This window comes from Coloeus monedula, assembly GCF_965178545.1.
Source record: "Coloeus monedula genome assembly, chromosome: 9".
Taxonomy (NCBI): domain Eukaryota; kingdom Metazoa; phylum Chordata; class Aves; order Passeriformes; family Corvidae; genus Coloeus; species Coloeus monedula.
In genome coordinates this window covers 252,307-276,500 of record NC_138789.1, presented here as the reverse complement: position 1 = coordinate 276,500, position 24,194 = coordinate 252,307, and the positions used below count along the sequence as shown (strand labels likewise).

General features: G+C 58.7%; 2 protein-coding genes across 2 annotated transcripts; one reads left to right on the top strand and one right to left on the bottom strand.

The window, feature by feature from the left end:
- Positions 1-2,213: 2,213 nt before the first annotated feature.
- KIAA1614 lies at positions 2,214-9,004 on the top strand (the record flags this gene model as incomplete). The annotated part of the gene is made up of 8 exons (XM_082286725.1): positions 2,214-2,829; positions 3,410-3,473; positions 4,630-4,779; positions 5,387-6,832; positions 7,486-7,690; positions 8,069-8,181; positions 8,324-8,508; positions 8,811-9,004. The coding sequence occupies 8 exons, from the start codon at positions 2,214-2,216 to the stop codon at positions 9,002-9,004; spliced, it is 2,973 nt and encodes a 990-aa protein (XP_082142851.1).
- A 929-nt stretch (positions 9,005-9,933) lies between these two features.
- Positions 9,934-23,980, bottom strand: STX6 (syntaxin 6). The gene is made up of 8 exons (XM_082286842.1): positions 23,910-23,980; positions 21,226-21,395; positions 20,566-20,660; positions 18,771-18,833; positions 16,576-16,698; positions 15,261-15,367; positions 13,650-13,744; positions 9,934-12,126 (listed from the first exon to the last, which is right to left on the bottom strand). The coding sequence occupies exons 1-8, from the start codon at positions 23,942-23,944 to the stop codon at positions 12,050-12,052; spliced, it is 765 nt and encodes a 254-aa protein (XP_082142968.1). The 5' UTR covers positions 23,945-23,980; the 3' UTR covers positions 9,934-12,049.
- Positions 23,981-24,194: the final 214 nt, after the last annotated feature.

Genomic DNA, 24,194 nt, shown 5'->3' with positions numbered 1-24,194 from the left:
GCCAGCACAGTGGCTGACCAGCCCAGCCCCGGGTTGTTTGGGGTCTGTGCTTTCATTTTGCTCTTTAAATCTCTTCATCGTCTCTTGCAATCAATCTCCCTCCAGAAGAGAGCCCAGCGCCCTGAAATCACTCTAAGCCTGTTGCTTCCCAGAGGTTTAATCCCAGCCACGGCTCCCTGCTGGCATTCCCTGGCTGCTGGCATTCCCTGGCTGGTGGCAGGAGCCCTCCTGCTGCCCTTGCTTTGGCACCTCACCCCAGCTCGATGGGGACATCTCCCAGGCGCGTGTCACCTCCACAGCCCAGGCAAAGGAGCCAGGATCCCTTTGTGGAAAGGGATGCAGGTAAGGACGGTTCTGGTGCCGCAGGCGAGGTTGGACCCCAGTGCTGGGGGGAAGGAAGCCCTTGGGCTCGCTTTTGGCTCTGTTGGATGCCCGGGGTGGCCAGGGACATTTTAAGAAGATAAAAGTGATTTCTTACTGCTCGTGCTGGCAGGGGCCGGTGCGGCCAGAGCCAGGAGGATTAAAACAATTTCATAATCCTGGTGATTTCCTTTTGATCGGGATTATGAAACCAATCACGAATATCAAAAGGCACAGCTTAAAGCGGCAGCCGGAGCGGGGCCGGGACGCCCCGGGCCCCCTCAGACCCCTCGTGCCCCCGGGGACCGCAGCCCTGGCACCTCCAGGTAAGCGCTGCCCACTCGGGCCCCTCGTCCTGCGTGGTGGGGCCCGAGTGGGCAGGATGGGGGGCTGTGGTGCGTGGGGAGCAGGCACGTGTCGCCGGCCGAGTTTAGGGGAGGGATGGGTATGGATGCCCCGAGCTCGGCTCCCTCCGTCCTCCTGCCACGGCCCTGGCCTGCCGTGGGTCCAGGCAGGATTTGGCCTCCGGGAAAGCAGGAGAATTTAGCACAGCTGCAAATGTGTGATGCTCACAGGAGGGTGCCGAGAGCCGGCAGGTTTTGCTGTTGGAGAAATCCCCCCGGCCCCGAAGCACCGTCCCCATCCCGCCGGTGCGGGACGGCCCCCGCGGCAGCCGGGGAGGGGGCCCGGCTCCGCTCCGCCGCCGTCCCAGCCCGCAGCCCAGACAAAGGACATTCCTGAGAGCGGGCCAAGGCCCTCGGGATCCCTCCGTCCTGGGGTTCCCCTCCCGCGGAGTTCCCTGGGTGGCAGCGCGGGGTCTCCCCCGTGTCCCCCCCATGTGGCGGTGGCCGCGGTGGCGTGGCCGTGCGGGGACCGGGCGGTCCGGGGCCGGCTTTGGCCGGGTGCCCCGGCGCGGGGTGCGCGAGGAGGAGGCGGAGGAGGCCGGGGCGGGAGGCAGGGCCAGCCACGGCCCCACAGCCCAGCCAAGCGGCTGAGCTCGGGCTCGGCTGGAGGGGCCGGGATTTGCTGGTTTGGCCGTTTTTTTTTTTTTAATTTCTCTTTTTCCCTCCCCTGCTTCCTTCCCCTCTTCCGCTTTCTTCTCCTCCTTCCCAGCCCTCTCCCGATGCTGCTCCGGGGGTAAGGACAGCCCTCGCATCCCGCCCCTGGCCCCGTCCCACTCAGCCCCGGGCAGTGAGGGGAGCCGTGGGGCGACGGGGCCCGGGGGGTCACGGGGATGCTCCTGCAGCTCCGGCCACGGGGGAGGCTCCTCCAGGGGTACCGGCGGGGACAGGATGCTCCCGGCGGGGTGCAGGAGGGCAGCGGCACTCGGGTGCCTCCGGGACCACGAGGCTGGCGCAGGACGAGTGCCACGTGTGACCCCGGGGGCCGGGGCGGAGCAGGGTCTGGCGTCTGTCTGGTGGCACCCTCGGCGAGTTGTCGCCGGGAGGGATTTCTGTTCTGCGGAGGTTTGGGGCCCTGGTTTAGCTCAGAAAGTGCCAGCTCCCTGCGGGTCTTCTTTCTGAGTGCCCCAGGGCACCTGGAACGGGGTGGGCGGGCACCCGCGCTCTTGCCCAGCCCCTGGCCACCCGCTTTGGGGAACCACCGACCCCCCATTGCTGCCCCATTCCCCCCGCTCCCGCACGGCTGCCCCACTCCTCCTGCTGGCACAGTGTCGGGGCTCTGGGTGGCCTCGTGCCTGTCCCCTTCCTCCCCAGGCACACGCCGGTGGCACTGCGAGCATTTGCCCCCCGGGGCAGGCGGGGTGATGCCCTTTGGGGAGGCACCAGGGCGAGTGCTGGGCAGGCCGCAGGCAGTGCAGGGGTCATGCCCTGGGTTTTGTCCCTGCAGGACTCATGGAGGGGAGCCCTCCCGCTGAGGCGCGGCGCCTGCCGCGGCCCCCCAAGCAGCACATCCAGAGCGGCGGCCGGAGCCCTGCCCCGCTGGAGCGCCCCGAGGCCGCCCGCGGCCCCCACGCCGTCCTGGAGGGCAAGGTGAAGGCGCTGAAGGAGAAGCGGGGCGGGCGGCCGGGGACCCCCGCAGCTGCCCCCGAGCGCCCCTCGCCCAAGAAGCCGCGGCCCCGGCGGGGGAAGCCGGGGGCGGAGGCGGCGGCCGTGGAGCCGCGGGCTCAGCTCCGGACCTACCTGACGGACGGGCTGCTGGATGGAGGGGAGCCCGGCAGCCCCCCGGCGCCCCGCACCGGCACCCCGGGGCTCTGGCGGGTGCCGGCACCCAGGGGAGATGCGCCGGGAGGCCCCGAGCTCCCCCCGGACAAGGGCAGCAGGTCCTGGCGCTCTGCCTCCCTCCATGAGAGACCCTCCCCGGGTGAAGAGGCACGAGCTCCGCTGCGGGACCGGGGGCGTCCCTCGGCGTCCCCTCCCTCGGCGGAGAGCTGGGAGAGGCTCTCGCTGGCCGAACGGGTGGAGAGGAACCGGCGGCTGCTGCAGGAGGTGCTGGGCCTTGCCGCACCCGGTGTGTATTTTGGGAAGGTGGTGGCTCTTTCAGGACAGCTGGGGGAACTGGGAGGGAAAACCTTTGGGATGACGGGAGTCCTCAGGGCCATCCTCCAGCCTCCGACGCTGCTGGCGCAGCTCCCTGCTGCCTCACACCCCAAGGCTTCATGCCCTATCCCCTTAACCAGGATGTAGGAGATGCCCACGAGATGCTCTGAATGATAGCAGGCAGTCCCTTCTGGTGTCCTGGTGAGGAATTTCACTGCTAAAAGCAAGAGCAGGAGACTCAGTTTCTGGGACACACCAGATCTGTGGGCGTCCCTGTCCCTTTGCAAGCTGCTGCCAGAGAAGAGAATTAATTTCTCCTTTGATAGCATCTGCCCCAAGGACCCTGTGGCCCCATCCCCACAGTCCCACACCTACAGCCAGGTGCTGTTGCCCCACGTTCCACTCCTTTGGGATCTCCCAGAGACAAACATGTGGGAGAGCCCTGCAGAGGGTGTTGGGATGGCATATAGGGGGGGTGCTGCCAAGAGGGGAGGCCAGGACGGGGCCTGCCATCCAACCAGGCTAATGCCTTTCCCTGTCCTGCATTTCAGAGATGCCAGCGAGCGATGGGGACTGGGACTCGGGGGTTTCACTGCCGGACGCGGAGGGCTGCAGGTAGGTCAGCCTCAGTGTGGCAGAAATGGACATTTCCCTCTTTCCTGCTCCCCAGTCTTGTATTTTAAATGCACTCTGTGAAGAAGCTCCAGGGAAGGGCTGTGGGGCAGCTGGTGAGGGAGCGTGGCTGGGCTCTGGCGATGCTTTGCTGTGAGAAGGGACAGGAGCTGGGTGTCCACGTGGAGTCTAGGCACAGGGGGTCCCTGCAAGGATGCCAGGGCAGGAAGGGAGCTGGGGAAGAGGATGGGACAGAAATTTGCTCCAGGTGCTTAAGAGGATCAAGGCGGCAGGTGTGTGTAATCTCGTTGGACTAATGAAAAACCTTAGAGGTATGGACTAAAACTAAGGAGGTGGGATGGGCCGGTGAGAGGCTGGGGCCTGCATGGGGTAAAACAGCGAGTGGGGAAAGGTCCCCCTCCAGTATTGTGGTCACTGGCTCTGCTCTGCTCTGCGCTGGCAGCTGGATCAGTGATGGGGGGTGCAAGGCAGAGAGAGCTGGGGATGCTGCACCTCCTCTGAGCCGGGCAGCCAAAGCCTGGGGGAAGCCTGGGTGCCCCATGGTGCTGTTGGGAGGGCAGTATGTGCCCACCATCCTGCACTGAAGAGGTTAAGGCCAGGCTTCCCGAAGAGACTGCCTGAGCTGATTATTTTAATCAGGAGGATTAGGGCCATGGCCAAGCGGGAAGGCAGTGCTGCAGCAGGGAGAGCTGACAGGTCCCCCGCCCTGCAGTCAGAGTGGGCTGGGGGTGCGGGGGAAGACCCCCTGCAAGGAAGGGAAGGCAGCAAGACAATCAGGGCAGGGGGTCATCCCAAACCTACCTGCCTCCCCACTGCTGCGGGATTCACACCGCTGGGGATGGGAACTAGTGCCTGCCTCAGTTTCCCTGTCCACCTCCGGGATGCCCGTGGCACAAAGCACTGCCTGGGCTGAGCCTGCGCCCGAGCTGTGTGGGTGCTGAGCCTGCCCCTAAAGTCTCACCTGGCGCCGGGGGTGAGGGGTGCCCGCCCGGCCGTCCCCCGCCGCGGCCGCCAGCCCGCCCATGAATGGCGGCTGAGCCCCGTTTTCCCTGGGCAGAGCAGCCTCGTCGTCACTGTTAAACCACGTCTAATCCCCTGTTATTTTTTCCTAATCCCCCTCCCCGCTGCGGGGCTGCAGGGCCTTTGTCGCCGGGCAGGAGCTCGAGCTGAGCCCGCGGCACGAGCAGGCCAAGCAGCTGCTGCAGCGCGCCCGCATGAAGGCTCGGACGAACCCCCTGCGCGCCAGCCACGACATCCTCCTCCTCCCCGCCGCCGCCCCGCGCCCCAGGTCAGTGCCGCCTTCCTGCCCCCGCGGTGTTCCCAGGGCTGCAGCCGGGTTTGGGACGCATCCGGAGCGTGCACATGTGTGCTGGCACCCGTGTGGAGCCGGGACCGACCCTCTGCGTGCGCGGTGCAGCCGCGGACCCTGGGTGCAGGGGCATCCCCCGCCCGACCTCTTTGCGGCGCAATGTTTGGGAGGTGTTTAGTTAACTGTGTTTTATGGAAGTATTAAGGGTGGGAGGATGGCGTTTCGCAGCTGATGGGGAATGTTTTCCTGGGGGAACTCGCTGCTGGCGGCTGCACCACAGCGGCATCTCGCCATGTGTGCCGGGTCATGTGCGATGTGGTGCTCCTGGAATGATTAACCACACACCTCGGGGGCAGGGAAGGGGCGATGGAGGTCGAGCCGTGGCAGCAGGGAGGTGCCGCAGCCTCTCCGGATTCCAGCGTTGGGCTGGAGGGAAGCAGGGCTGTACGCAGACAGGGAGCACCGGGCGGGCTTTCCTCCTTGCCCCATCTTTTGCATTGGGTTTTCCCTCTCCCGCCCTGCTTTCCCAGGGTTGCCGGGCAGTCCCTGCAGCTCGCCTGCGTCCGTCTGTCTGTCCCCATGGCAGGGAGCCCAGCGGGAGGCCGAGCGTCGCCCCGCGGGACGGCGGGAGCCTGAGCGACTCGTCCAGCGGGGAGTCGAGCTGCGGGCGGCCGCAGCGGCCGCGGGGACCGTCCCCGTCCCGCGTCCGCTTCGAGGACGAGTCGGCCCGGGACGCCGAGGTGCGGTACCTGGAGCGGCTGCAGCTGCGGCACCGGCGGGCGCTGGGCTCGGCGCTCCCCTCGCCGGAGCCGGCCGGCAACAGGCAGCCGGGGGACGGGGCTGGCCAGCCCAAAGCCCGCAGTGGCGACCTCGTGGTCGGGGGCAAGTGCAGCACCTGCGGCTCCTTCCTCGGTGCTGCCGCCGGCCGGGGCACGGACGCGCAAGCTGCCCCCGACGTGGCCAGAAGTAGCCCTGCGGCACAAAGAAGCGTCCCAGGAGATGGCAGGGGGCCGAGCGCTGCCCAGACGGAGCCTAAAATCAGGCCTCTGGGTCCCGGAGGGTCCCCGCTGTGGATCCTGCCCTCCCGGCAGCGCATCCACACCGAGAAGATCAAGGAGACCTACATCGGGGACATCACCTACATTGACGAAGTGGACTCGGCCCTGGAGAGCACCGACACTTCCGACGGCTGCCGGACGGACAGCGAGGAGGCCAGACCCCGCAGCCCCCACCTGCAGGGGCACCGGGACCCCAGGACTCGCGGCCACAGAACTCCCCGTGCTGCCCCGCAGCCAGAGGCAAGGGCTAGGAAGGGGATGTGTGTGGCCAGCAGTGGCCCCAATAACGAGGACTCGGGTGGTGCCACGAAGCAAACGGGGGCCATTTGCCCCCCACCACCGGGAAAAACCAGCAGCCGGGAAGATGGGGAACCCCATCGGCATCTCGGGGGCAGCAAGGGAGTGGGAGACACTGCTCGTCCCCCGCAGCAGCCCAGTGAGCCCCCGGAGCCTTCCCCGCAGCTGCGGACCAGCACCCCCATTCCAGGCACCCACGTCCCTGCTCCCCCTCCTACCAAGAAGGCCTGCTCCCAGGTGCCTTGCAGGAAAGCGCTGCTTTCCAGCAGCAGCCGCCAGGCGTCGAGCCAAGGCGCCCGGGGCCCGGAGCCGGAGGCAGGCAGCGCCGCCCCACCCCAGCCCGGGGGCACGGCGGGGCCGGGCGAGCGGCGGGGTCCCTGCAGCCCCAGGTGGCTCCCGGGGAGCCCCCTCCGTGCCTTGTCCACCAACAACTGCAACAACACCCACGGGCAGGACGCCCCGGGGATGGCCAGAGGTGAGGCCCACGCGTGGCGGGCTGGGGGGGTCCCAGTGAAGCAGGCGCGTGACTGTCCCGCTGTGGTTCCAGGAGCACTGCCACACCCCGCTGCCAGCCCCGTCACCCCCGTGCCCCCGGAGGCTGCTCGTCCCGCCGGGGAAGCTGCCGGGACGCCGGGAGCGCAGCAGCAGCCGCACCCGGCCGGGAGCGCGGCGCACGGGTGAGTGAGCACGAGGGGCCGCGGCATCCCAAGCCGTGGAGCCCTGAGCATCCCTCCTGGGCACTGCAGGATGCTCCTGGGTTGAGCTCCCTGGCTCCAAAAACCTCCCAGAAACCACAAAATGGGTTACAATGTGCCCATATGTTGCTGTGGGTTTGGGGGAGCTGCGTTTCCCCGCATCTGGTTCTGCCAGGGGTGTTGCAGCAAATGTGACAGAGGTGTTCTGCTGGTGTCGGGTTCTCCCCTTTGGGGGAAAATCAGCTGTCCTGGGGCTTTCCAAGTGCGATCCTGCCGGCCCTGTGCCTGGCACTGCGTGTCTCAGCCCGGCAGGAGAGTTGTGAGGTAGTGCTGGGTCCTTTGAGCCCATTCCTAGGATGTGATCCCTTGGGGCAAAGCAGGGGAGTTTTGAGAGGTGTTACACCCCTGAAATAATGGGGCAAACGGGGAGGGAGCCCTTCGGGTCGCTTTGGGTAGTGACAAACTTGTGTGTGCTGGGTCCCTGCTGCGGGGAGGCGGCTGCCCCTGATCTCACCGTGCTGCAGCTCTCAGGGCTGCCAAGGCGAGGGCAGGATGCACCCGCAGCTCAGCGGCAGCTGCCGGTCCCGCTGCTGCCCCAGACGCGTGGTGAGTGACCACCATCCCTCTCCGCCCAGGGAGCCGGGGCGGCCGGTGAGCCGTAAGGGCAGCAGCGCTTCAGCGTCAGGGCTGAAGAAGCTCCTGTGCAGCCTGAGCCAGAGCACCAAGCAGCGCCTGGGCCGCTTCCGCTGCTACAGCATGGAGCAGCTCCCGGCCCCCGGCGGCTCCCCGCTGGGCGGTCCTGGTGTCAAGAAGTCCCCGTCCCTGCAGTCCCTGCAGCTGGTGAGCTCAGACATCGCCCCATGCGGGGGGTGCCCACAGGGAGATGGGGGTGGCACTAGAGAAGGGATGCTGGGCTGGGATGAAGTATTTCTGAATATGGATTTATGGCTCGGGCGGTCCTGGAGGGGCATGGGGGCATGTGCCACCCCAAACCTGCTGGGTTTGAAAAGCCCACAGCCAGCTGGGAAGTGGAAGGGGGAAGGAGGGAGAGAGGGGGGTAGTGGAAGAGCAGACATGCTTGTTCCTCCTCAGCAGTGAGTTGGGGAGTTCTTCAGAGGGGTGGGATGCCCAAATTTCCTCCTCTCCCTTGGCACATCAGTGGGTGAAGTACTGTGGTGCTGCAGTTTGTCCCCATCTCAGCCAGGTGCTTTTCCCCAGGTGTCACCCTTCTGCCAGCCCCAAAAAGCCGCCTCTATCCAGAGCCTGCACTCCCAACTGGGCAAGGCACCCCGTGCCAGCGCCTACCTCCTGCCCCAGACCACGGCTGACAGGTAGGATGGGGCCCGGCACGTTCCTGCTGTGCCCGGGAAGGCTGTTTTGGGGTGTTGTGGTTGCTTGGTGCAGCCAGGGGCTGCATCACCTGGTCTCCAGCAGCTTCCCGTCCCCACTCACCCGTGTTCCCTCTCCCTACAGGAAGGGGGGCTCAGGGCCGCAGCGCTCGCTCAGTGTGGAGGACATCGGGGCGCCCGTCCAGCTGCGCGCAGTGGGGCGCGTGGTCGAGGTCTTCCCTGATGGCACCAGCCAGCTGGAGCTGCAGCGACCCCCCCAAGGCGCCTTTGGGTTCTCCGTCACCTCCGGGCACGGCCGGCCCGACACAGGTACTGTGGGATCATCCCAAAGCTTTGGTGCAGCACAGTCCCTCCACAGTGGCTCTTGTCCCACCCCGGGAGCGAGCCTGGGCATGGGTGGGTGGGGTTGCTCCATGGCTGCTGAGCCCCAGAGGTGATGGCAGGTGGGGGGATGCTGTCACACGTGGCTTTGGCCGCAGTCCTGCGTGTCCATCAGCACCTGGCTTGAGACACGCAGCCCATGCTCAAGGCTGTTTCTCACAGGTTTCTGTGCAGTCCCTGGGCACCCCAGGGGCAGGAAGGGCCCTCAGCCATCCCTGTTCCCTCCGCAGGTGTCTATGTGCAGGAAATGGCGGATGCCGGCACAGCCAAGCTCTACGCGGGGCTCCTGGGCGTGGGGGACGAGATCCTGCAGGTCAACGGCGCGGCCGTCTCGGGGCTGGGGCTGGCCCGCATCCGCGAGCTGCTGCTCCAGGCCGACACCCTGTCCCTCCGCGTGCTCCGGCACCGCCCGGCGCCACGGTAGCCCTGGCACGGCTCCTGCAGAGCCTGGTGGGAGGAGGATGTCCCAGTGATGTCCCAGGATGCTGCAGAATAGCACGGCATGGACCAACCAAGCTGCCTCGCAGTGCCAGGACCTGCCCGGATCCACTGCAGTGGGGACAGGTGGCTTTCCTTGGCCCCCTGGGAGAGAGTGTGGGACCAAGGACCCTCCAGAGTCTCCAGGAGCTGCCCAAGTGTGGGGGACAGGGGACAGCCTGGCCCCGACAGAGCTGGGTGGGTCTGTCCCGCTGGGCACTGGGGTGACCAGCACGGGGACACCCCATCTCCCTGACTCCAGGAGACAGAAGGCTCCCTGCCAGCACTGCCACCCTGTGCTGGAGGGCTGCTGGGGTTATTTTAAATTATTTCAAACCAAAACCCAAAAATACATCTCTGCAATAACAAAACAGTGCCCTTGGCTTGTGGCATGGAGGGGCTGGGGTGGTGCTTGCTGGCATGGGGCCTTTGCTACGTGTTTTCCCATGCCCCTGCTGCTCCACCAGCCACCTCCTGACCGTGTTGTGGTGCTGGCAGGGCCCCGGGCAGGCAGATGGGGGGGCTCAGCCACCTGCAGGCCTCCTCGGGGAATTTGAGGGGTTCTTTTTTCCAGCCATGGAAGGCAAAACACATGCGTGGAATGGGTCTCTCCAGCAGCGATGGCATGGCAGCAATGGCTGCCCTCTGCACGGTGGTGCCCCACATCTGGGTACAGCTGCTGCAGCAACCCCACGTCCGGGCACAGCAGCCCACAATGCTGAGGTGACCCCAGAAACTGCAGATGCTGCTTATGCCTCAAAAGCCAGGAGGGTAATGCCTGACAAATGCTGGTGGGAGAGCTTTTCCCACTCTGTGGTGCCAGGAAACCCCGAACTTGCCCCAGGAGCAAGAGTCGGGCAAGAAGGACCGGAGATCTGCGCTGCTGCACCTTTATTTAGTGTTAAAGGGAGGGGCACCACCAGCGACAGAAAAGCAAATGTACACAGGGGAAGGGACCAGAGACACTTGGGTGGCTTGTGGTGATGCCAGCAGCTGGGCCGCCTCCTGGACTACCAAAGGAGCGGTGCTGCATGGGTGTCGTTCCCAAAGGATGCACAACCACGCTGTAAGTAACGCGGGGATCAGAGGTGTGCAAACACCGGCCGGCAGCGAGCCCTGCTCCCTGCCCAGACCCACGCTCCTGGGGAGGCACAAACCTACGGAGCGGCGCAGGCACTGCCACAGCCGGCCTTGGAAAGCAGACACCACCTACTCCCTGCAGCGTAACCAGAAACGGGATGCTCTGCAAGGATAAGGAGCCACTGTGGAATCATGAGTGCAGGTGGGTGCCGAGGCACCAGGTGTGCGTTACCGAGGAGCACCCAGGCGGGCAGGGAGGCTCCGTCCAGCCCTGCCCGGCTGCGGAAGGCACAGAGCCGCCGGCTGCGCGTCCAGCGCCTGCGGGAGGGACGGGGGGAGGGTCACGCAGACCTTGGAGGGAGCCACGAAGCCAGGGGAGAGGAGTGTTCAGTCCCGGAGGTAAAGCCGTCCGGTGGTGAGATTCTAAGGCGGGGGGGATGATTTTGGGGGTGATTTGCAATTTCAGCAGAAGTCTTTGCGTCAGTGCCAATTAACTTCCTCCCCCAGCCCCATCTGGGAGCCATAAGCCAGCCTGTGCTGAGTCTTTTCATGTTTGCAACTTAAAATATGGGAGCCGACTGGAGTAAGAAACCGTTTTTGCTTTCCTGAAGAGTCACCCCATATTCCACAATCGGTGTGTGCAGCACGACCCCTCCACCTGTTCCTCCCCGGTCACGCTGCCCAACTGAGCTTTTTTCACCACATTTTTGGTATTGCCCGCCTGGCTACTCTACATTCCCTGTAGGGAATCCAACTCTGCTGAGACAACTCGAGTGACAACTGGGAGGTAACAAAAGGACTGGGAAGGAATATGGAAACATGATCTAGCTTTGAATCTCCTGCCTTTTGGTTGCTGACAACAGAGGTGTCCAAAAAATAGTGGTTGGGGAAAAATTAGGACATCCTATTTACAAGTTCATATACACTTAAAATACATCACTGAGCACCGCTCTTCTGATTATGCGTGTCGTGCACCCGCAGAGAACGTAGCTCGAATGGTCATCAAAAAAATCTTTAAAGTCTTTTTTTTCCTTAAAAAAAATAAGTTATTTTAGACCTGACAAATCACTTGCCAAAGGGAAGCAGCTGTTAAACAGAAGCAGTGACTCAGTTATGCAAGGGCAAATAAAGCATCAGTCAATGAGCTTTAGAGGCCTATATAACGAGAGAGGCAATTTTAAAAGCTTTAAGACTCTCCCTCTCTGGCTCATGGCTGATTGCCAGTGCTCGGCGTGCAGCACCCCAGGTTTAAAGCTCTGGAGTGTCTGACAGGGCCTCGGTGGCCGATGGCAGGACACAAGACCCTACAGCTCTGCCTCTGCCCAGGTATAGAGGGTAGGAAAGCTCTGCTGGGACTCACTGTGCTCTCTCGGCAGTGAACTGGTGGCACAGAGCCGGCCCACAGGAGGCAGGGAGGGGCAGGGGGAGCAGGGCCAGGGCTCCCCTCCCTTGCCGTGGCTTGGGGGGGGTTTCACCCTTCCCGGTAATGCTTGGGGCTGGCACTGGCAACGCAGTTTGTAATGCTCAGTGAATTCAGTAATTCCTCCCCCCTGTCCTGTCCTCCCCAGGGCTCGCTGCTCTGTGTCCGCATCCCACCGGCTCCTACCTGCACCGGGTGGAAGCGCGGGGGCCAGGTCCCCCTCCAGTTCCCTGGATCCAGGCCCAGAGCCCAGGTCCAGATTGCATCGCACGGAGGAGGAGGCAGCTCCAGTCCTCCCCCCCTCTCCCCGAGGCCAGGGGAGATGCTGGCAAAGCTGAGCTGCAGTCCTTGGAGGAGGATGGCAAGAGCTGGGTGCGGGTGTTCCTGCCGGGGATCTCGGTGGGCGGACGGAAACGGGGAGAGTTTCACTTCCCCGCACTGCTGGGGCGAGGGGACGGGGAGGGGGCGTCCCAGGAAGTTCAGTTTTTGTCATCACAGAACAAAAATCAGGATGAGCACCACTAGCAAGATGATGAAGAGGACAACAATTGCACACCACTGCCGTCGATCTGGAAAGAAAAGGAAACATCAGTCTTCCTGCTTTAGTGGAGAAGGAAGATTGGGGGAGCATTTTTCTGCATGTACTGCTAGGAACCAAATTCAAGCTTAAGCTGTAAAAAGCCTAAACAAGTTCCTGTGGGAGAAAGGCTGTGGCGCTGTACATTGCAGTGAGGAATTCTCCTCCAGGATACATTGGGGTTTGGGAACAGCTGTGGGAATTCTGAGGCTTCTTCCCAACCAAGTTCAAACAGCTTTGAAAAGCTGGCTCAAAAGCAATTGGGAGGAACAAGCAGAGCTGCTGTGTTTGCTGTTCATTCATGGAGTAATCTGTTTGCCAGAGGAACAAAAAGGGATCCGGTGAAAGCTGCCGTGAGGAGCTCTGCCAGGAAGAGATTGTGGCAGCTTCCCTGAGGACAGGGCCAGGAATCAGGTTTCCCTGGACATCTTTACACATCATTGGCTCAATGCTACATCACCTCTGAGAGCCGCTGTCTGCCCCTGTGAGATGATGGTGCAGCAGTGGGGACAGGGCTGCTGGCACCCCCTCAACTCCTAGGCCCAGCAGCTACCTCAGAGCCCTCCACCCTCCCTGGCACATGTGATGCCAGCAGAAATGCTCTTTCACAACACTCAGAAACACTCTGCAAAGGCCCATGGTTTTTCCCAGAGGAAAGGACAGAGACACAGGGTTCACCCATGGCTCTGCTGCTGCTGAGCTACTGGTGACCTAAAGCGCACTGTCAGTACTCCAAGTGGTCTCTCTAGAGCTGTACTCCCACCACCTCATAAATCCCTCGGACAGCCTAATCCTGCAGAGCAGGAATGCTTTTACCCCTGACTGGGTGCTGCCTTCCCAAGGTACTGAGCACCTAAGGGAGAGGGGTGCTGGAGGAGGCGCTGGCCGGGCGCAGTGCCAGGCTCGAAGGCAGCCGGCAGCGCGGGACTTCCCAGCAGGCAGGCCGGGCTTCCTGTTTGCTCTGCCCGCGGCGCCCCGCCAGCCCCCGGCTTCACGCACAGCCTTATAAGGACTTTTCTGTGGGTTCAGCACAGAATTCAGCTCTTTCCTCTACCAGCTGAGAGATGTGACCGACAACAGGCCTGCAGGCGCCAGCAGCCTGAGGGCAGGTGGGATTTGGGAAGGGGATTGCTGCAGGCATTCTGGTGCGGGGGAAGCCACACATGGTGGCCGGTGTTTAATGGCACCTTGGCAGCTTTTGTTCCTCAGGCAGCCCGGGAAACTGCAGCAGAGCAGGAGGCTGCAAAGCTTCCCCTCCCACCAGCTAGAGGGGGATTTTCCCAGCAGCAGCAGCATAAATAGAAAGGCATCTGTAAATAAAACAAAGGCAAGGGACAGGCAGCAGAGCAGTGCCTGGGCAGGAGCAGCTGCCGGGCTTGGAAGCTTTCCCCCTCTTTCAAGAGCTGAGAGCTGCTCCCTCCCCTCTGCTGGGTGGGTGGGAGCACAGCGTTCCGGCCTGAAGATCCAACAGCTTCTCTCCCTTTCCAGGACTGGATCCCACTTCCCAGGACCTACCACTCGTCATGTGAGACACTTTGGCGAGCTTCTTCATGACATTATCAAGGCGCGACTGAGTGCTGTCTAACTCATGGGAGAAGTCGTCCAACATCCTGAGGACACAGAAGCAGGGCACTGGTCAGCACATCCCTTTGGGACTTTGCAGCACGCTCACACACATGGATCAAAACACTGATGTGAGTGATCAGAGTATCACACCTCGGCAGACAAAATGAATGTGGCCCCCTCTCCTGGAAGCACCCAAGGGAAGGGAAAAAACCTGCTGAAACAGCAGCTCTGCTTTGGTGGGAATAACTCAGGATTCCTGCCACACTGATCCTCCCTGTGTGTTTGTGGCTGAACTCTACACACATCTGCAAGGTGAGGAGTGGGGGGGGCTTCCTCCTTACGAAAGGAAAGTCTCACTTACAAGCTGTGATTAGCAGAGACTGGTTAGATCTAGGTGTCAGCTTGGACTTTTAAATCTCTTTTCTTGTTCACAGCTTGCAGTTGAAACAAAAATCTTGTTTCAGTCATGCATCAAGTGGGAATGAGATCTGCAGTTGCTTTTAAGGTGCTTTTCAAGCTCTGCATGGAAGTTACTCTTTTACTTCCTCCATACAGCGACTGTAATGAATCTGAAAGCCTTCCTGAATCCGTGCTTTGTGAATGCCATTGCACATCCAGAGTGAAGGTACCAATCCAATTGTCTCCAGTCAGTGGGACTTTTAAGCTTAATGCATTTAAAAGGACAGACTCCTGCATTTGGAGTGCCAGGGCACTTGTTAAACCTTCATTCAGTGGGGAAAAAGGAGTTGTAAAAACCTCACTGTGGTAGTTATGAGCTAATCTAGCAAGCACTGATGTCTTGTGTGATAATCTAGAAACAGACACGCCACACCAATCTCCTCTGTGAGAGCAGAGGATTCTCATGCTGCACTTCACACGGGGGGGGGGGGGGGTTAAAGTTCCTCCTCTCCATCAAAGATGAAATCACAAGGGACATGGCCCTCCAGACTCCTACCAGCCAAACAAGGAAGGGTTTTAGGCATGAACCCTTCAAGTCTTTCTGGAAGCATGGCTGTTAGCCTGCACAACTGGGAACTTGTTTGCAAAGGACAAGAACTGGGAAAGAAATCTAATTTATATGTAAATGGATGGATGCAAAATGACTTTGCAAGCTGCCCTTTAACCCTTTGTGTGGGTGAGGGTTATTTTTAACTTTAGTGATCAAGAGCAGCTCTGTGTGTTCCAGGGCAGCAAGGCAGAGCTGAGAGCTCCTGGTCCCAGCAGTTGTCCAGGGGCAGCACAAAACCCTGCAGAGCGGGGAAGTGGCCAGTATCTGCACTGCACAGCACCTCCCTCCCTTACCTGCTGGCTGCCTGAGGGGGAGCACGTGAAAAGGAGAAGAGGAAAGGTAAGGTGGCAGTTAAGCCTGCCCTAGATGCAGGCTTCTAAATGAAGGAGGTTGCAGTTGAATCCTTGAAGACTGCAGAACAAAATGCTTTCCACAGGCTGGCAGGGAGAGGCTGACCAGTGAATTCCAGGCTCTACCAGAGGCAGAGATAGGTGTGTGAGGACACTCAGCCATGTTGCAGCCAGGTTTTTGCTGCCATGTCTCACACTTACACTGCTTGCTCCTCCAGCTCCCCGCCAATGCGCTGGGACATGTTCTTCAGCACCCCGATGCTGCCAGAGACCAGCTCCAACTGCTCATCCTGCTGCTCCACAATCAGCTGGGGCCAAAGAGAAGGGAAACGGGCAATTACAGATCTGCTGCCTGCAGCTGGGTTGGAGCCAGCCCATCCAGTGGACAGGCATGCACTGCTCAGCTAACATCAGCTGTGAGGCCTGGGCTCAGACCTAAGCCACCAGGAATGAGGACCGCGTTCCTAAGAAATGCCAGAGAGGTGACAACCAGAGGAAAGCCTCCATGACATGGCACAGCAGGCTGCAGCCTCCAGACATCCCTGCAAATCCAGCTCATCCGTGCTGCATGCACAGCTAACGTGACTTTGGAAAGCTCCAAGGGCCGGTCATCAAAACCTTGGGAAGGTAAGCAGGTATGGCCAGGGAGGCACAATGATGCTGTGCCTAGGAAATGACACCTGGAATGTGCTGCAGCTAACATGGGGTTAAACACAAGCTGTTGCAGCTTCTACAGGTAAAAATAGCCAGCCTGGCTCCGAATGGGCCAAAGGAATAAGTCTGCTGCTGTTTTAAGTCATTTTCAGGGCACAGTCACGCTAAGGATTAGCTTTACCCTAGTTACCTATTTCTGAAGCTATTTATCTCCCTGGAGTCAGTAGGTAAAATGTGTCTGGAAGCCGAGGTGGCATCACAGCTCGGGAGCTTTAGCAGAGTTTGCCACCTCCGAGTCACTGCCTGTAGTTCTCCAGTCTGTGCCTGGCCTGGGCACTTCTCCAGGCAAACTCCCCTGTCAGCTGGGAAGTGCAGCTGGGAAGTGCCTCACCAGGAGTTCTCCCAAGCCCTCACACAGGCTTTCTCACTAATCTCACGGTGACAAAGGCAGGAAAAGGAAGCAGGCGCGTGCTCCTGCTCCCAGCCTGTTCTGGTGGGAGATGCACACAAACAGCAAACATTTTTTAACCAGGGGAAGTTACATAAGAGAAACGGGCCCTTTTCTTTTTGCAGTGTTTCTACTCCTCCAAGGATTTCAGCAATCCTTGTACTATTAGAGCTTAGCGTGCTACATCTTCCAGATTGTGCCGACTGCCTCCTGAACACAGCAGAAGCCCCACGCCTCCAGGGTTAAAAACTTTGTGCCAAGATCATCCAAAGCTGTGCTGCCCAGGAAATGCATGCACAGATACATGCCACAAGCAAAGAGGAGGACTGTCAGGCTCCTGGAGCCAGACTCCAGTCCCCCTGGCACCCATTTGGCAAGCAAGCTATTTGGTCTGCGTGGTGCCAGCTGCCTTACCTGTTGTTGAGCTTGCTGCTCCTCGATGAAGTGTGAATTTGCTAATTGCAGATCCCGGTCCAGACGGCTGTATTTGTCAGGTCCAGAGCTCCAACTCTGACTCCCACTCTCTCCAAGGAGTGCCTGAACAGATGCAGAGAGCTCTTAGCAACACCCTTGTGTCTGCTCACAGCCCGTCTACAGGGTGAGGTGGGAAGGCAGACAAGGCAACACTCGTGTACACATTCACACAGCATCCCTTTCCTCCTGCTCTGTCGCTACTCAGCCAAAGTGCTGTCAGGAACTAAACCAACACAGAGCCAAAATGCCAGCCTGGGAAGTCTCTGCAGCCTGGGATTGCAGATATGCCTCTCCAGCAGCAGGAGAGCTGGATTGCAGCCGACTGACAGTGCGTGCAGGAGGCCTGCGCAGCACAAAGGACTGGCAGAGGCCTGCTCAAGAGGCAGCACTGTGTGCTAGGACATGTGAGCTGGGAAGTGTCCGGATATATCATGTTAACAGATGTACAGCTCGAACTGAGCACTCTGCTGCTAATGACAGGGGCTTAAGAGGGTCTGGATAAAGTACTTAACCAGTTGAGCTGACAGTAAAATAATGCAATATATAACCAGAGCAGTGCTGTATGCTTATGTTCTATGATCCAGGCTGCCTATCCCTCCAGCAGGCTCTTCAGCTGCCAGCACACAAAGTTACTCTTACTACCTGCCCCATGACCTGAACAAAGAAGCTTGTGCAAAGCCTGCAGAGATGCGGCTTTCCAGCCAGATATGTCTGGTCCCTGAAAGGGGAATAATCCAAGCTACAGACGCTGGAGAATGAACACGACTTGCAGGTGAGGAACTGCGCCCTGCAGCACTAGGGACAGGTTAGGGACCCTGCCCTCCAGTGTGGAAGCCAGGCTGACTTGTAACGAGACCATTCCGCAGCTCCTGGTTGTGGGCAGGAGGGAACAACTGAGTATTTGTGAAGAACAGCAAGACAATGACCAGGCTGCTCTATCAGGCTGAAAACAAGACGGTCTCCACGGTTCATCTGACTTATAAGGTTCAAGGAGGGGTGAGGAAAGCTGACAGACTGTCCATGCAGGAAGCCAGCAGGACATCTGGCTTTGTCTGCCCCCAAGACACTGAGCAAGCTCCTGGTCCCTCCGGTTTGTGGCAAGGGCAGCTCCTTTTTAATGCAGCGCACTAGCTTTGCCTGCAGCTTCAATAGAAAGGGCCTGTTTGCCAGCCTGGGCTGTGAGGGTCAGGTCACTGTTAGCCAGCCCCTCAAACACAAAGCCCAGCACAAGCCTTGCAGTCTGGAAGGAAGGCAAGGGGCTGGGAAGGGAGAGGAAGGCGGCAAGGGGAAGTCAGTTTTCCTGACCAGATGTCGCTGCCTGAGCTGGGCCATATGGTCTCCTGCAGCTATCAGGAACCTCATGCAAAGGAAAGCACCAAACTGCATGGAAAGCTATGGACTTGTTTGAGCAAGGGTGTCAGGGACTTCGCTGCTGTGAGTATTTGCCAAGCACGTCAATTAACCCTGTGACAAGCTCAGGAATGAGCTCTGTGCTTCTCAGTTTGTTGTTTTTGCCACATGTGGTAAGGCTGATGCAGTACAGACAATTAACTGTATGAAGCACACACCAACTTTTACTGGAGTAGCTCTGGAAGTCAGCTCCAGTATCTCTTTTTAGCCTCCCCATCAGCTGGGAAGGAGGACAAGCTGCATCTATTTCTATTCCTTAGATTACAAGTGCAGACAACACGAGACTCCTTGAGCTTCTTCCATCTTCTTACATGGCTATTACAAGAAGCAGCTGCGTGAAAGGATATTGCACCATCTTGGCTCCTAAATCCAGCAGAGCGCAGGATTACATTCACTGACACGGATTCTGAGCCGGTTCCCCCCAAGGAGGAGGGAGATTTCCCTTTCCATGGGATGATGCAATGCTGACAGTTGTACACAACCAGCTCTGAAGACAGAGACAGATGGTGAGTGCTGACTTACTGCTCTGAGAGACAGGCTTGGGAGAGGCTGGCAGCAACGTGTCTGTGAGAACCAGCTCTCCCAGGGCAGCCAAATGGACACGGCTCAAACACAGCTTGGCTGCAGCGTGCAAGCCCCTTCCCACACCAGAGGTTTGTAAGGGAATGAACTCGAGACAGGATATACATTGTAGCAGATATACATTGCCCGTTTCTGGTTCTCACCTGCCTGTTTTTTCTTTCAGCCAGTGCTTGCATGGAGGAGTTTGACATCTGATCCTTCATGTCCTGTTTGTTCAACGAAAGAAGCAGCATGTGAGCATTGGATTTGAGGTGACAGGGAGATTCAGGATGCTACAGGGCTGTCTATACCCAACAAGGCTTCTACCAGGGGGAGTGAAGGAAGGGAGATTTCTTTGAAAACCCACACTGAAAGAGTCTGGAAAGTTACTGTAGAAAGTTTCAATGCAGTTAATTGTTATACTAATACTGGAATCAACAGCAATGGGACATTTTGAAAACATTCTTCATTTACTACTCATTTTGCTCCACTACAACCAGAAACACTTCGATTTGTATAATAAACCGATGTTCCTGTTGACAGAATGTAAGGAAGTGTTTGCCAAAGCCCTGAAGCCTGTAACCCCCTGAGCTTTATTCCCAACTGCATCTGTTTTTATATTCTATAGTATGAGGTAGATTTCCTGTCCTGTGGCCATCCTCTCTGACTGTGCCTATGCTTTCTCCTACCAATTAATTTTTGCTGTGGAGTTCCTGCAGAAGGTCAGTAACCACAGAAGGCTCCCCATCACAATGTAACGTAGCCTAGTTTTCATAGACTAGCAAGTAGTCAACGTGATCTGGCAGAGGCTGATCCACCAGCACACTTCTGATGCCAGCAGAGCATTCAGGTGTGTTTTACTGTTCAGAGATGTGCAACACATCACCAAAGAGCACCACATCCCACTTGGTTCATTGTCACTGGGTAATGCACATGCTGCAGCGCATCGTAAAAGTCAGCTGCATAGGGCCACTAACAAATTTCATTTACCAGTGGGAGACTGCTCCAAAACCCATTAGCCAGCATTTTTGAGCCAGGGAAAGAGGACCAGAGAGCAGGCTTGCCTGATCCTGCCTGTTAGGGAGTGGACTACACCGAGGGCAATGCAGCAAGCACATGCCTGCTACCTGGGGCCAGCGTGGTTTTGGGATCAGTTCCCAGGCAGCAAGCCTTAGGAACTGCATCCAGACCGCAGGACTGCAGGTAGGGTAGCAGGCTTGCTGCCAGCCACACCAGTGCATTCTGTGGAGCAGGAACATCAGAGTCATGAGGGGCAGCAGAAACTCAGTGTAGCTATTAATAGACAGAAAGCTCCCTAACTAGCAGCTTGTTACCAGGCAGTGAAGCTTTTGGAAAGATGTTTCTTCTGTATTTATTGCCACCAAGTTGCTAAAATCCCCTTTTTGCTTCTCAAGTGTAAGCTTAAACTAAAAAAAAAACCTTCCTCAATTTAAAAATAAATCTAGTGGTTGTTTGGATTATTTTGCAGGGGTAGGAAGTTGAAGTCACTGTGTCAATAACACCAGGCTTTAACCACCTGTCCGTGCTCAGAATGATCTCCCTGCTGTTGAAAACCAGTGCTCCAAATGGTTGGGATGGTCGTGATTTCCCTCAACTCTGAAGGGAGACTCCAGCCTCTCCTGTGTTGCAGCTGGGTTTTCACTCTTCCTCCCCAGTTACCACAGGCTCCCAGTTCACTGTTGCCAGAGAAGTGTGAAGACTTCAAGGGTCAGCAGCATAAAAGGGGGGAATTCCATGGGGCACCTGCACCTCCAAACCCTTCTGGGCAGCTCCAGGAGGGAGTGCACGGGGAAGAGGAGCAAGCCTGAGACTCAGCAGGTAGCAGGTTTATTCTCTGCTCTCCAGTCCACCACAGAATGGCCACAAGCTTTCCTTTTTTAACCACCTAATGCCTCCCCCGCCTTCCCCAGGCCCTGACCCCAAGGCCAGGTTCCTTACCCTGACCACCTGCCGTGTGCTGGTGATGAAGGCTTTCCGGATTCCCAGCTCTGTGGCATCCAGGTTGAATTTCCGTGGGTTTGCCTCGACAATGCCTGGGCACCGAGTCAAGGAGTCCCCGGAAGCGGTGTTGGGTACACACATGGATACACAAACCCCGAGCGTGCCAAGGGGCCACGGCGCTGTGCCTGCTCCCTAAATTTGATTAGCAAAGTACAGCACACTGGAGAGAAAAGCAGGCACGGCAGGAATGTACCGCGCAGCGCATGCACACGCGCATGGTTTCTCTTCCCCGTGTTTTTTTTGGTTCTGTGATGCCGCGCGGCGTTTTCAGGAGCACTCACACGAACACAAGGGAAAAGGAGTATTTCTGGAAGCCAGCCTGGAGAATGAACTGACTCCGCAGAAATCCAGTTTCACACAACACAATAGGCTTTCTAGAACAAAGCATCTTAGAATATACCTTGCAAAAAGGGAAACAAAAAGGCAAAAGGAAAATCCTTGACTTAACTTCTCATTTTCAATTTGAGAAAAGCCCATGTGAATGCAAAATTCAATCCCAAATAGTCCTGATTTTTGCAGAGAGACGAGCACTGAGACTTAGCTATTTAGTACAACTTAGGAACTGCAACTACCTCCAAAGGACCACAGAAAGGATATTAATGGTTTCATCCAAGTCTTCCAGGTCCCACTCGATGCTCCGCAGGTTGTTCCTGAGCTCATTTGTGGTCCAGTCGATTTCTTCTCTTGTGGCAATGGAGGGATCTTGCAAGAGCTCTGTCCACCTCTGGAAGAGCCCCTGGGCAGTGTTCACAGCTTTCTGCACCTCCCTGTAGCCAGGGAGAGTGAAGAGAAGCCAAGGATTATCATCAGCTGCTCTGCAGCAGTGACACTGGGACAGTCCCGTGTCCAGCTGAGCAGGGATGCCACAGCTTCCTCCCAAACATCTTTCCTTCCAACAACTTTGTGTTTATTTTGTAAAATAAGGATTTGCCCTGCTGGACTATCCTGTATCTTGCTGCAGCACGAAGTTGCTCATGAAGAGACCTATTTCTCAGGGGAAGCTGCTGCCGAGTGTCACACAGGCAAGCCAGGGCAGAGGGTCTGAACAAGGCAGCTCTTTGGCAATCCATGCTTTGCATTCCTCTCAAGGCCCTTAACTACACATGTAAGATACCCCAAGGGCACACAGAGTTACAGGAACTGTCCCCACACCACAGCCAGGCAGATTGTTGAGTGCAGCACTGTTTATTTTCATTCAGCATTTAAAAAAATACACAGCCCTGCTACATTGGCTTAGGAAACACAAATTTTTTCTGCCACTCTAAGCTCTTTTGGAGATGAGTGCATTCACAGCAGGAGAAGGCATTGCTGACAGCTCTGGTTTGGGGCAAGCAGGTTTGTAAATTTGGGTCACAGACTCTCAGTGTGGTTATCTGCATTTACAAACTCTATGGTGCCGAGCTGTGAACTGCTCCCCCAGGCCCACAGGGAGCTGGGATGAGGAACGGAGACGAGACCAGACAGTGCTGCTGTCAAAGGAGGCCACCATGAGCTTGCACACAGCAGTCAGATGTTTGTTTCACCCCAGGGAAGGAAAGCAGGGGAGGCCCAGGACAGATGAACTGAGCCCACACCCTGCGGAGGTGCCAGGACTGCAGCTCTCTGAGTTACACCAGGGCCTGAAGTCCTCCAGCTGCTGTCTAAGGTACAGGTTCTCAGCACTCTGATGCGTGTCCCTTCTCTTCTCGCACTCCTACGGCTCCGAGTCTGCCACACTGAGTGCCTTGAAGTCAGCAGCCTGCACTGAGGATCTGGAAAACTTCATTCCTCTACTTGCCAGCACAAGTTTCGGTTTTGTTTGGGTTTTTTTTCATCTGAACACACTTGTGGAAGTCCCCAGCAGCAGGAATATAAAGCAGAGCTGGATATCCTCTGATGGGAGGCGTTACAGACACCAGGAAAGCAAACTAATAGCAACTCTGGTGGCTCCACCACCACCAGCCCCTCTGAGCTGCCAGGTAATAATTAACTCTGGGAGCGGCACCACATCCCCTTTCCCCTCCCTGCCCTTCCCTGCACGCTGTGGGAACATCTCTGGAAAGTTTGACAGGACGTTTGCTTCCCACCCATGGCGACTCCTACACCTTCCTCTGAGCCTGAGTTCAACCTGGTAGAGGGATTCGCTTTCCCTGGCTGCACCAGTATCCCCTCCCACACTTCTTGTTCTCACATGGCTTTCCCAAATGCCCCAGAAGGAGCCCCTCTCCTGCTCCTCAGGGCTGTTTCACTGTGACATGGGGCAGAAGACCAGCCCCTAGCACAAGCTGAAGGTGGCCCCAGGGTAGTGTTTAGTGATCGAGCTGCTTTCACAGAATCACAGAATTGCTGGGGTTGGAAGGGACCTCTGTGGATCATCCAGTCCACTCCCCCTGTCAAGGCATGGTCACCTAGAGCAGGGAACACAGGGATATATCCAGATGGGTTTGGAATGTCTCCAGCAAACTCCATGACCTTCCTGAGCAGCTGTTCCAGTGCTCTGCCACCCTCATTGTAAAGAAGTTCTTCCTCATCACGCTGAGGTAAAACTTCTTGTGCTTTAGTTTATGGCCACTGCTCCTCATCCTGTCACTGAAAAGAGTCTGGACCCTTGACACCCCTTCAAGACATTTGTATGCTCTGATGAGATCCCCTCTCAGTCTTCTCTGGACTAAACAGGCCCAGCTCCCACAGTGCCTCCTCACTAGAGAGATGCTGCAGACCCCAAATCATCTTTGTGGCCGCAACTGGACCCTCTCCAGTAGCTCCAACAGTGCTTCTTTCACCCTGTTAATGACAATTTTCCTCTGAGCACCTTTAGCTGGTATTTCCCTGCGCCCAGGCTCTTGTCTGCAGGCTTCCTCTCACGGCCATTGTTCGTCCCACAGCTTGGTCCCTACTCCTCTCCACCTTTCCCCACGGTCACCCCGGCCTCCAGCCACGAGCCCCCAGCCCCGTTCTGCCCACAGTCCCCAAGCCGCACCTGCAGCCACGGCCCGGGGGCCCTCACAGAGCCCGGGAGGCCCGGCAGCGGCCCGGCACCTGCCCGCCTCACCCCAGCGCCTCCCGCGCCGGGCCGGGCCGCCGGACAGGCCCCGGCGCCCGCGCTCAGCCCCTCAGCAGCACGGGGTGGCCTGGCCGCCATTTTCCCCCCACACAGACCCCCGCCCGCCGCTCGCCCCCCGCTCCGCGGGCCTCCCGCGCTGCCGGGCGGCCGTGCCCGCCCCCTCCGCGCCCCAACACGGCCCCGGCCCATTCGCCGTTCCTCTCCCCGTTCCCCGGAGCCCCCCGAGAGCAGCGCTCACCCCTTCACCACGAAGAAGGGGTCCTCCATCGACATGGCGCTGCCGCCGCCTCACGCCACGGCCACCGCCAGGCCACGCCCTCGTCGCCAGGCCACGCCCCCGGCCACGCCCCCGGCGGCCACGCCCCGGCCGCGCGCCGGGGGCGTGGCTGGTGACGTCACCCCGCCATGGCGGCGGCCGGGGGCCGGGGCCGGGCTGGGCTGCGGGGTCCCGGCGCTGTCCCGGCTCCTCCGGGGAAGCCCCGGCAGCTCTTCCCGCAGCACTCGGACGCGCGGTGTCCTTCTC